Source organism: Physella acuta, unplaced genomic scaffold, assembly GCF_028476545.2.
Source record: "Physella acuta isolate Inbredline_101_S28 unplaced genomic scaffold, ASM2847654v3 ptg000829l, whole genome shotgun sequence".
NCBI classification, from domain to species: domain Eukaryota; kingdom Metazoa; phylum Mollusca; class Gastropoda; family Physidae; genus Physella; species Physella acuta.
In genome coordinates, this window is record NW_026732347.1 from 414,913 (window position 1) to 427,206 (window position 12,294).

At 38.2% G+C, this 12,294-nt stretch overlaps 2 protein-coding genes across 2 annotated transcripts; one reads left to right on the forward strand and one right to left on the reverse strand.

The window, feature by feature from the left end:
• Positions 1 to 4,527: 4,527 nt before the first annotated feature.
• On the reverse strand, positions 4,528 to 4,881 carry LOC131951788 (small ribosomal subunit protein mS40-like). Its single transcript, XM_059314181.1, has one exon. It carries the CDS (start codon positions 4,879 to 4,881, stop codon positions 4,528 to 4,530), a length of 354 nt encoding a protein of 117 aa, XP_059170164.1.
• A 2,983-nt stretch (positions 4,882 to 7,864) lies between these two features.
• Positions 7,865 to 11,848, forward strand: LOC131951810 (uncharacterized). Its single transcript, XM_059314211.1, has 4 exons — positions 7,865 to 8,002; positions 9,924 to 10,176; positions 10,518 to 10,657; positions 11,484 to 11,848. Exons 1-4 carry the CDS (start codon positions 7,877 to 7,879, stop codon positions 11,574 to 11,576), a joined length of 612 nt encoding a protein of 203 aa, XP_059170194.1. The 5' UTR covers positions 7,865 to 7,876; the 3' UTR covers positions 11,577 to 11,848.
• Positions 11,849 to 12,294: the final 446 nt, after the last annotated feature.

The following is a 12,294-nucleotide window of genomic DNA, read 5'->3' on the forward strand; positions in this document are numbered from 1 at the left end:
ATATTTACTAGGGAAAAACAATTTGTCTAGGAATCATTTTGTCAGTGCAAAAAATAGAGCATGAATATAGTCAAAGAAACGGGATAAGTAAGTCTCTTTATAAAAAAAACTTTCAAAATATAGTTATATTGTAACAAAAAAAAAATCAATTTAAATTACTTTTTCAGCGCAATTTGAAAAAAAATATTTTAAATAATTCAATTCTGATACATTTAGTAATTACATCAGCAGCGTGGAATCGATAGTGTGGGAATGCAGAAGTTAGAGGGGTGAGGTATTTTATATCTCTTATCATCTCACCCAAACATATTTTCATTTAATTTTGTTGTACGGAGAAAATTCATTTACACCCCCCACCCACCCCCCACCCCCACCCTGTGCCGTATTAAAGTCTTCCGTTGGCTAGCTCCGTCTTAACCAGCTCATGCCCTGCTAGCCTTTAGCAGCCATCTTGCTCGCCCAGGTGCCGATCGATAAACGATTAAAATCACTGATCAGTGACATTTTAGATGAGATGGATCTGGGGAGATATTTCTGATGAATTGGGTTGTGGGGAGGTATTTTAGATTAGATTCTCTGATGCGTGGAATCTAAGCCCACGCAATTCTGAAGAACGTTATTTCATACACACACACACACACATATATATATATATATATATATATATATATATATATATATATATATATATATATATGTATATATATATATATATATATATATATATATATATATATATATATATATATATATATATATATATATATATGCATATATGCATATACAAGTAGTCGTAGCTTTAGTGTAATTAGCCATATCACTCTGGTCCATGTGATTCACACTGTATTGCATTATTGTGAATCTAGAACATGACGTCAAGTAAAGCTCCAGAGTTAAACTATTCTGTTCAATTTTTAAATTAGGCCTAGCTAAAATATTTCAATTCGTTTTTTTTCTCCGTGTTGCTTTCTAAGAAACTGAAATTTCTCTCTGTAACCGGGGTGCTTAAAAATAGTTTCGGAGGAATAATAACCCTTCCCGCCTTAAACCAATAGATCTAAAAATATCCTCAATATCATTACATCAAACTTCAATGTAGCGATAACTCCGACCCATAACAATTGTTGATTTGGTTTCGTTCCTTTAACTTAGATAACCTACTTTTTTTTCTAGGCCTCTATTTAAAAAACTTTTCAAGATGTAATCAGAAGCGTATAGAAATACATGTAGGTATATCATATTATAACATTTAAAGTCTTGCCATACTTTCGTTAAACGCAAAATGATTACCATTTTTAAAATAAAGTTTTATTCTACATTTGTTATCATTTATTACTACTATTGTTATCTAGAATATTAATTTGTCAAGCCCAAGTTCGTTTTAATCAACGTTTTTCCACTAATTATCTGAAGAATGTATTTAAAATAAATTCAAAACGGATTAACAGAGTTTTTTTCCAGGCATCTCTTCGCCCCCCCCCCCCTCCCCGAACGAAATTGAATTGATATAAAAACAAGTTAATAAAAAGTCTAGTGACAATTTAAGCGCAATTTCCTTAATTAATTTTTTGTGACCGAACGAAAGAATATTTCTCCGTGTTGCTTTCTAAGAAACTGAAATTTCTCTCTGTAACCGGGGTGCTTAAAAATAGTTTCGGAGGAATAATAACCCTTCCCGCCTTAAACCAATAGATCTAAAAATATCCTCAATATCATTACATCAAACTTCAATGTAGCGATAACTCCGACCCATAACAATTGTTGATTTGGTTTCGTTCCTTTAACTTAGATAACCTACTTTTTTTTCTAGGCCTCTATTTAAAAAACTTTTCAAGATGTAATCAGAAGCGTATAGAAATACATGTAGGTATATCATATTATAACATTTAAAGTCTTGCCATACTTTCGTTAAACGCAAAATGATTACCATTTTTAAAATAAAGTTTTATTCTACATTTGTTATCATTTATTACTACTATTGTTATCTAGAATATTAATTTGTCAAGCCCAAGTTCGTTTTAATCAACGTTTTTCCACTAATTATCTGAAGAATGTATTTAAAATAAATTCAAAACGGATTAACAGAGTTTTTTTCCAGGCATCTCTTCGCCCCCCCCCCCCCTCCCCGAACGAAATTGAATTGATATAAAAACAAGTTAATAAAAAGTCTAGTGACAATTTAAGCGCAATTTCCTTAATTAATTTTTTGTGACCGAACGAAAGAATATTTTTGAAAATTTTCTTCGGCAATATTGTTCTAAATTATGGCAGGAATCGATTGGTAAATGTTTCAAGTCGCTAAGTGGTCTGGTTGCCGAGATATGTGTGCCAAAAACTGCATTTTTCGAGGTTTTTTTGCTTTTCCGGCAAATCCAGGAAGGAATTTCGGGCATTTTTTGGCCCACAATCATCCTCGGAAATCGCTTAACATATTTGCTTTTGGAACTAGTCCTCGATATTGCTTCGTTAAGGAGGAGATACGACTTAAAGCTGCGCACATCCATCCAGAAATGACGAGTTAATAATCTCAATTGTCCGTATGGAAATTGCGCTAAAAATATATATATATACTTTTACCCATGCCCCCCCCCCCCCCCCCCGGAAACATTAGTCCAACCCCCACTCACCCCCTCCCCCGGAGAAAAAAGTCTGGAAGAAACACTGAGCACAATGCTGTGACCCCGTATGACGAAAGATGTAGACGGAAGAAAGCCACTTGGATTTGAGATTTCGTGTGGTTGTAGAAGAGCCGTTGAGTCGTTGTTTATATTTTCGTAAGAAAAAAAAATTATAACTAAAAACTCAGAAACCTGTTTTCCGCATGCGAATTCGGGTTTTCCGCTGCTGTTTCGCGCATGCGCAGTAGCACAGTGTCAGTGGGAATCACAAAACATGTTGAGCACAAAGATAAGGATCAAGTCCCGATCACGTGACCGTCAGACGACCTTAATCGATCGGGTAGTCTTTGTTTAGTTGGATGACGGATGAACCCAGCTGATTCGCTGTTGTTGTTGTTTTTTCCCCACTCCCCAGCGCGCGTATAGCTATAAATAGCCAAGGTTGGTGAAACTCAGAGCGAGGCAGTTCAAGTCGACAGCAAACCTAAATCACGGAGTGACCACCTACAGTCGTGTCGTGTGACACACTCAAGGGGGCTGAGTAGCACATCTGTAGACACACGTACACGGAGATACACACATACACACGAGGCAGGCATGTTTAACATCCATACTCACACGCTCTGATATGCACTCGCAGTTACACACGTAGCCTACTTACATAAGATTAGATGTGCACATTAAGTATTAGCAAACACACACACACACACACACAAACCGACAGTCACATAAGTTTTCTTTTACATATGCTTGGACGCACACATCAACACACGCACACACAAACCGACAGTCACATAGGTCTACTTACACATGCTTAGACGCACACATCTAACATCAACACACACACACGCACACACACACACACACATAATCAATAACATCAACACACACGTAGGTAAAAATGTAACAATTCAGACAAATGTCACTCAAATGTCAGCCATTAACCTTTAGCCTCTCGTGCTCTGTCGGCATCAGATCCTGCCATCCTCTTACACGCCCGCTTACATTATTCCCTTACACAAACACAAAAATATAAACAAACTGTGGAGGCTAAATCGTGGCTTTTTTATCTCATCATGAGGGATTTGAACAAAGCTTTGAACACACAAGATAGATCTAGTACACACAAGATAGATCTAGTACACACAAGATAGATCTAGTACACACAAGATAAATCTAAGCACACACAAGATAGATCTAGTACACACAAGATAGATCTAGTACACAAAAAATAGATCAAGTACACACAAAATAGATCAAGTACACACAAAATAGATCTAGTACCCATAAGATAGAACTAGTTCCCACAAGATAGATCAAGTACTCAAAAAATAGATCAAGTACACAAAAAATAGATCATGTACACACAAAATAGATCTAGTACCCATAAGATAGATCTAGTTCCCACAAGATAGATCAAGTACACAAAAAATAGATCTAGTTTCTTTAAAATGTGTACAAATACAGACGAACTTCTCTGTTAAGAGTTCAATAACTCATTCACTCTGCCGTAATTAATGTTTACACACGGCTAAGAATAACATTCAATTATTTTTTTTCAAAATGGTAATTAAAAGGGAGATAATCAATAAAATCGGAGCATGATATTTGATTGGGAGAAGTTGCGCATATGATCATTGTAGCTGTCATTAGATGGGAATCACTCTTACGAAGCCAAAGTTATAATAGTCGTTTTTTTTTTTTTTTTTTTGTATCAAATAAGCCAAAATAATTTCTGTGGCCCGTGTTAATAAATCGTGTCAGCACTAGCAGATATAGACGATATATTGCTTATGATTAATAGATCACACACTACTATTAATTTTTTTTTTAGCTTTGTTTTATACTTTATTAATTATTTGATTTATAGTACACAGATTTAATTGTAAATAAACTTGTAATAAATGTTTCAGCTCTTGTAATCATCATAGTTATATGTACGGAAGGGAATAGGTGCTTCAACTTCACCTCCATCCCAAGCCTTAAATATTTCAACCAACAATGTTTTATGCTGTTTTTGGCACAAGCCAATTTGCCGGGAATCCAAAATTTCTCCTGTGTAAGGTGATATGAACTGCTCCAGCAGTTTAGAGTTTTTGAGATATTCATCTCGACAAATAGGACAGGGACTTGCTGTGTCTATGTGACCATTTCTAATGCAATTCTTTCTGGTTCTTGGGGGAATTCGACCTTTATGATTTCTCCTGTAATGAAACCACACAGGCTTATCTCCATAAACTTTAACAAAAGCTTCACTGTTCATATATTTAATGCTAGTCTCCACACCAATGACGGGCCGGGCTATTTTAGTGGATTCTTTTTTTTTTTTCGCCTCAGACACGTAATTTATAGCGTCAGTTGTGTGTTCGCTTAAGTATTACAGTTTTCATCATCGGCTTGTGAGGACTGATACAGATTTACAATAGTAATATTTCTTTCTTACTTGTAGCCTGCTTTCATTCATTTAAAGATGGTTTACTTATACATAGATCTAATACAAAACGTCTAAATATAAAGAAAAAATAATAATAAAAGTACCAACCTGAAACTGAAAAGGCAAATGTGTAATTAAATGATGATTCAAGGGATTTTTTTTTCTCGGCGTGAGTGGTGGGCTGATTGTTCACACAATACTATTTTTTTTTTTTTTCACACAATACTATTAAAATTTGTGACGTTATTGAAGTTTTAATTATCATTAACATTATGAAACTCGATACGTATTATTAAACTACAGTTAATTGAAACGTAATACGTTTAGACTAATATGCAGTTATAAATATTTTATTCATTGAGCATGCTTTATGACTGCGGGCAAAATAATATATTTATAAAGAATAACATTTTACCATATTTAGGTTGGAAGATAAAATCTATGTTTCTTGAAGTCCGAAATCCAGTGTGATCCTAAAGGGCCAACTTTACGTGAGTTGTTTCCCTTGATGAGATAGAACTTTAAGGTGAGTTGTGTCCCTTCACATCGGCAATGAAGCAAAGTTGAGGAAAATGATACCGGGATTATTTTCTACAACGCCCCCTCCTCCTTTGGCTGCCAATCATGTCATGATGAGAGAGTACACATCCGGGAAACACGTGATCACAGATCGATGAAAGAGGGATGATTGCACGTGTTGGTTATAAAGTGCGAGGTTACGGTACACAGGTAGTGGTAGTGTGGTGTGTGGGAAGTGGTAGTGTGGTGTGTGGGTAGTGGAAGTGTGGTGTGTGTGGGGGATGGAAGGAAGTGGTAGTGTGGTGGTGTGCGTGTGGGGGGGAAAGTGGTAGTGTGGTGTGTGTAGGTAATAGTGGGATGTGGTGTGTGTAGGTAATAGTGGGATGTGGTGTGTGTATTAGTGGGACGTGGTGTGTGTAGGTAATAGTGGGATGTGGTGTGTAGGTAATAGTGGGATGTGGTGTGTAGGTAATAGTGGGATGTGGTGTGTAGGTAATAGTGGGATGTGGTGTGTAGGTAGTAGTGGGATGTGGTGTGTGTAGGTAATAGTGGGATGTGGTGTGTAGGTAATAGTGGGATGTGGTGTGTAGGTAATAGTGGGATATGGTGTGTAGGTAATAGTGGGATGTGGTGTGTAGGTAATAGTGGGATGTGGTGTGTGTAGGTAATAGTGGGATGTGGTGTGTGTGTAATAGTGGGATGTGGTGTGGGTAGGTAGTAGTGGGGTGTGGTGTGGGTAGGTAGTAGTACTATGTGGTGTGTGTACGTAATAGTGGGATGTGGGGTGTGTAGGTAATAGTGGGATATTGTGTGTGTAGGTAATAGTGGGATGTGGTGTGTGTAGGTAATAGTGGGATGTGGTGTGTGTAGGTAATAGTGGGATGAGTTGTGTGTAGGTAATAGTGGGATGTGGTGTGTAGGTTCTAGAGGGATGTGGTGTGTAGGTAATAGTGGGATGTGGTGTGTGTAGGTAATAGTGGGATCTGGTGTGTAGGTAATAGTGGGATGTGGTGTGTAGGTAATAGTGGGATGTGGTGTGTGTAGGTAATAGTGGGATGTGGTGTGCGTAGGTAATAGTGGGATGAGTTGTGTGTAGGTAATAGTGGGATGTGGTGTGTGTAGGTAATAGTGGGATGAGTTGTGTGTAGGTAATAGTGGGATGTTGTGTGTGTATGAAGTAGTGGGATGTGGTGTTTAGGTAATATTGGGATGTGATGTGTGTAGGTAATAGTGGGATGAGTTGTGTGTAGGTAATAGAGGGATGTGGTGTGTAGGTAATAGTGGGATGTGGTGTGTGTAGGTAATAGTGGGATCTGGTGTGGGTATGTAATAGTGGGATGTTGTGTGTGTAGGTAATTTCGGGATGTGGTGTTTATAAATAATGGTGATATTATGCAGGTAATAGTAAAGGTGCGATGTAGTATTATAAGGCAAGGGTATTTTGCTGTGTTATAATGTAATGGTGGTACTAAAAAGGTAATCATTAAATGATGGGTATGCTATTTTAATGGTGGGATTTGGTACATCTATTTTGTGTGTACGTGGAATAAAATTGTGGTATTATACGTGTAATAATTACGGTGGGATATGGCTTTATTTTATAATGTTGAGGTGTGGTTCAGGAAGATCTTGTTCGTTCTTAATTTATTATTGGAAGACATCCCCTCCAACACAATTAAGTATACGTGCCAACTGGTTATGAGCCATTGGGGCCATTGACTCCGATTTCAGCCTGCTTTTCTTTTATGATTTGCTTCCATAGCCTTTGTCCAACCAAGAACAAACTACAGGACAGTAGTTGTATGATTTTGGAGTTGTCTCTCCTAGAAGAGTGGCTGTCATCAGCTAACGAGCCTCATCTGCCCGAGGGTTCGAACTTTTCGGTTTCGCAACCATGAGCTTTACCGACTCGACCACGCCGACCCAAACACAGAAAGACGAAAGTGAACGTTTACACATTGGTGTCCTTGTAATCAAGTTACATTGACGTCAAATTGTCACTGTGTCCTTTGTGTTTAGCAGATCTGAATACCGTGTTGTTGTGCCTGTATTGTATTCTTATACACAATCCAACACAATAAACAGAAGGCATCAAATATTTTCTTAGTGTTTACATAGCTGTGTTAGGGTTAACAAGTGATAGGGTGAACTTAAGAAAGTCTGTTGAAAATGTCTTAAGGATGTTGTTGTTGTTTGAAATAGCCAAATGATGAAGTGTTTGATTGTATGACTGGTGACGGGTATGGTTGACTGACTCTGATCTGTGAGTAGGAAATCATGGAGGTGTGTCGGGCCGGTAACACACATGGTACCAGGTCAGGTGTGTTCCGCAGAAGAGACACGACATTTACTGAGGACACTGGATCTTTGGATTTGGACATTTTCCGAGGGTATTGAATACCTACCAGACTCTGTACTATTTTATACAATGGTTAGTTAGTTTTTAATCCGGTTTTTGTTGATAACAGATTGTACTTAGTGTTTACACGATTACTTCATTTAGTTTTATTGAGTTTCCCAAAACAATGTATCAAATGTTTACTAAGAGTTCACTATCAGCTATATATGAACTGCCAATATGCCCCTTATTAAACTATTTCTGTTTACTTTTTATCGACCTAAAATACACCTAAAACTTGCTGTTAATGTTATTATCCCTTACCACTTCCAACTTTACACATATAACAACACAAAACTTCAGTATCTCTTACAATTTCAAACTTTACACATACAACATTACAAAACTTCAGTATCTCTTATAATTTCAAACTTTACACATACAACAACACAAAACTTCAGTATCTCTTACAATTTCAAACTTTACACATATAACAACACAAAACTTCAGTATCTCTTACAATTTCAAACTTTACACATACAACAACCCAAAACTTCAGTATCTCTTACAATTTCAAACTTTACACATACAACAACACAAAACTTCAGTATCTCTTACAATTTCAAACTTTACACATATAACAACACAAAACTTCAGTATCTCTTACAATTTCAAACTTTACACATACAACAACACAAAACTTTAGTATCTCTTACAATTTCAAACTTTACACATACAACATTACAAAACTTCAGTATCTCTTATAATTTCAAACTTTACACATAATTTAATATAACAACCCAAAACTTCAGTATCTCTTACAATTTCAAACTTTACACATACAACAACACAAAACTTCAGTATCTTTTACCACTTCCAACTTTACACATACAACAACACAAAACTTCAGTATCTTTTACCACTTCCAACTTTACACATATAACAACACAAAACTTCAGTATCTCTTATAATTTCAAACTTTACACATATAATAACACAACACTTCAGTATCTCTTACCAGTGGCGTAGGCAGGGGGGGGGTTAGGGGGGGGGGGTCATAACCCCCCCCATAGACCCCTCGGTATATATAAAAAGTATGAGGGGGGGGGGGTGCAAATCGAAAGTTTGAAGGGGGGGGGGGGGTGCAAATCGAAAGTTTGAGGGGGGGGGTGCAAATCGAAAGTTTGAGGGGGGGGGGGTGCAAATCGAAAGTTTGAGGGGGGGGGGGGGTGCAAATCGAAAGTTTGAAGGGGGGGGGTGCAAATCGAAAGTTTGAGGGGGGGTGCAAATCGAAAGTTTGTCCCCGGGTAAAAATTGGAACCCCCCCCCCCCCCTTTGAGACGATCCTGGCTACGCCACTGTCTCTTACAATTTCAAACTTTACACATACAACAACACAAAACTTCAGTTTCTCTTACAATTTCGAACTTTATACATACAACAAAAAACTTCAGAATCTCTTACCACATCCAACTTTACTCCTAACAAATGTACCCGAGGAGTTACCTAGCAGCTAGAGCCAATACTGCCTTTAAAACTATTGTGTCGTCGTTGTTAGAATGTTATAAACAACGAGCCGACCCGCAGCGTATCATACGCCGCTATTTAGTTGTTTTATTTTCTACTTTTCAGTAATTCATAATTTGTGAATTCTACTGTACCCATGCTGCCACTGAATATATTTGCTTTTTAAAACACTATCAGTATCTCGTTAAGGACGATAACCCCCACCCCCTCCTTTCCCCTACCCCCCCCCCCACCCCCATCGGATAGATACTGCCCTTATAAAACTATTGTGTTGTCCTTGTTAGAATGTTATAAACAATACTGCCCTTATAAAACTATTGTGTTGTCCTTGTTAGAATGTTATAAACAATACTGCCCTTATAAAACTATTGTGTTGTCCTTGTTAGAATGTTATAAACAATACTGCCCTTATAAAACTAGTGTATTGTTTTTGTTAAAATGCTGCTATCAACACTGCCCTTATAAAACTTTCTATTGACCTCTACAGTACCACCAACAACCACCTCAGCAGGGCATGCCTTACGTGGTCCAACCACAACCCCAACAACCCCAGCCAGGGGTACCTTACGTCATCCAACCCCAGGCCATCCCCATGAACAACATGAACATGATAAACAACACAGTCATGGTGGGGGCGGGGGGAGGGACGGGCAACACCCTGGTACTCGTCAGCAAGGACAAGCTGCAGACGAGAGACTGGAACTCTGGGATCTGCTCCTGCTTGAACGACATCACAAGCTGTGAGTTGTAGCCCCTGAATTCTGACAGGTCTGGGTAGAGATTGGTTTGGTGCTAGAGTCTGACATGCTGTCTGAGGTTTCTATTTGTTGATAGGATATGACAGGCTGAGTATTTAGTTTGGTGTCTGTATTCTACATGAGGTCTAAGATAATTGCTAGAAAACTTATTTCACCAATCGCCTTTAAGACACTGGTCTGTTTAGACCATTAGCTCTTCAGAATTTCGTCTCTTTGCTATCAAACATCGAGTTAGTTCAATAAGAGTACATTAACCAAAAGAGATTTTCATCTGTTTAGATTATTTGTTTCTTTCTCCAGACCTTTAGCCATCTATTCCTCAGGTATGTGTGGAATTTCCTGCCTCCCCCTCCTCTTATGCCGGATCTCTAACAGACTGGACGAATGTGCCTTCGTTACCTGGGTCATACCTGGAGGATTCACCGCACTCAGAACTAAGCTACGCACCATGGGAGGCATCAAAGTAATTGGGATTTTATATAAGTTTTCTAGAACATGATAGTTAAGTGTTCGAATGGGAAAGGGAAGTAACGCGGGAAAATAAAATTATGTATTTTATTGTGTAGTCTCCCTTGTATGTGTTGCAGTGTCCCATATGTTGTAGTCTTCCTTGTATAATTATGTTGTAGAGTCTCATATGCTCTAGTCTCCCTTGTATGAGTTTCAGTGTCCCATATGTTGAAGTCTCCCTTGTATATGTTGCAGTGTCCCATATGTTGAAGTCTTCCTTGTATAACTATGTTGTAGAGTCTCATATGCTCTAGTCTCCCTTGTATGAGTTTCAGTGTCCCATATGTTGAAGTCTCCCTTGTATATGTTGCAGTGTCCCATATGTTGAAGTCTTCCTTGTATAATTATGTTGTAGAGTCTCATATGCTCTAGTCTCCCTTGTATGAGTTTCAGTGTCCCATATGTTGAAGTCTCCCTTGTATATGTTGCAGTGTCCCATATGTTGAAGTCTTCCTTGTATAATTATGTTGTAGAGTCTCATATGCTCTAGTCTCCCTTGTATATGTTGCAGTGTCCCATATGTTGTAATCTCCCTTGTATATGTTGCAGGATTCCATATGTTCTCTTGTAGTCTCCTTTGTATATGTTGCATGTTCTATATGTTGTAGTATCACTTGTATGTGTTGCAGGGTTCCATATGTTGTAGTATCACTTGTACATCTTGCATGTTCCATATGTTGTAATTTCCCTTGTATATGTTGCATGTCCCATGTGTTGTAGTCTGCCTTGTTTGTGTGTCAGTGTCCCATATGCTGTAGTATCACTTGTATATGTTGCAGGGTTCCATATGTTCTGACTGCCTGATGACGACTTGTTGCACACCCTGTGCCGCCTGTCAGATGTCTCGAGAACTGGACAGTATGGGGCTATGATGGGACAGTATGGGGCTATGATGGGACAGTATGGGGCTATGATGGGACAGTATGGGGATATGATGGGACAGTATGGGGCTATGATGGGACAGTATGGGGATATGATGGGACAGTATGGGGCTATGATGTGCTGGACAGTATGGGGATATGATGGGACAGTATGGGGCTATGATGTGCTGGACAGTATGGGGATATGATGGGACAGTATGGGGCTATGATGGGACAGTATGGGGCTATGATGGGACAGTAGGGGGTTATGATGGGACAGTATGGGGATATGATGGGACAGTATGGGTATATGATGGGACAGTATGGGGCTATGATGTGCTGGACAGTATGGGGATATGATGGGACAGTATGGGGATATGATGAGACAGTATGGGGATATGATGGGATAATTTTTAAATTGTGTAGGGAATCAGATAAGCACTTTCTTCAGTCAACTCAAATATTATATAACATGATGTAAGAAATTGACCGTTGGCCTGAAATTCTAGAGATAATCAAAATTAATTTCGTTATACTGTAAAAGTCCTTATGATACAAATTAATTTTATAAGATCATCTGACAGGGCTAACTCCAGTCGAATGTTTGGAACAAACTACAGTAACATTTACCTTTAAAACTTATTGTCCCAAGATGTGGTGTCAACATCAACAGTCATTAACCAGGAGCCTTATTTAAAACAACACTTAAACTATTTTTGGCATTGTGATA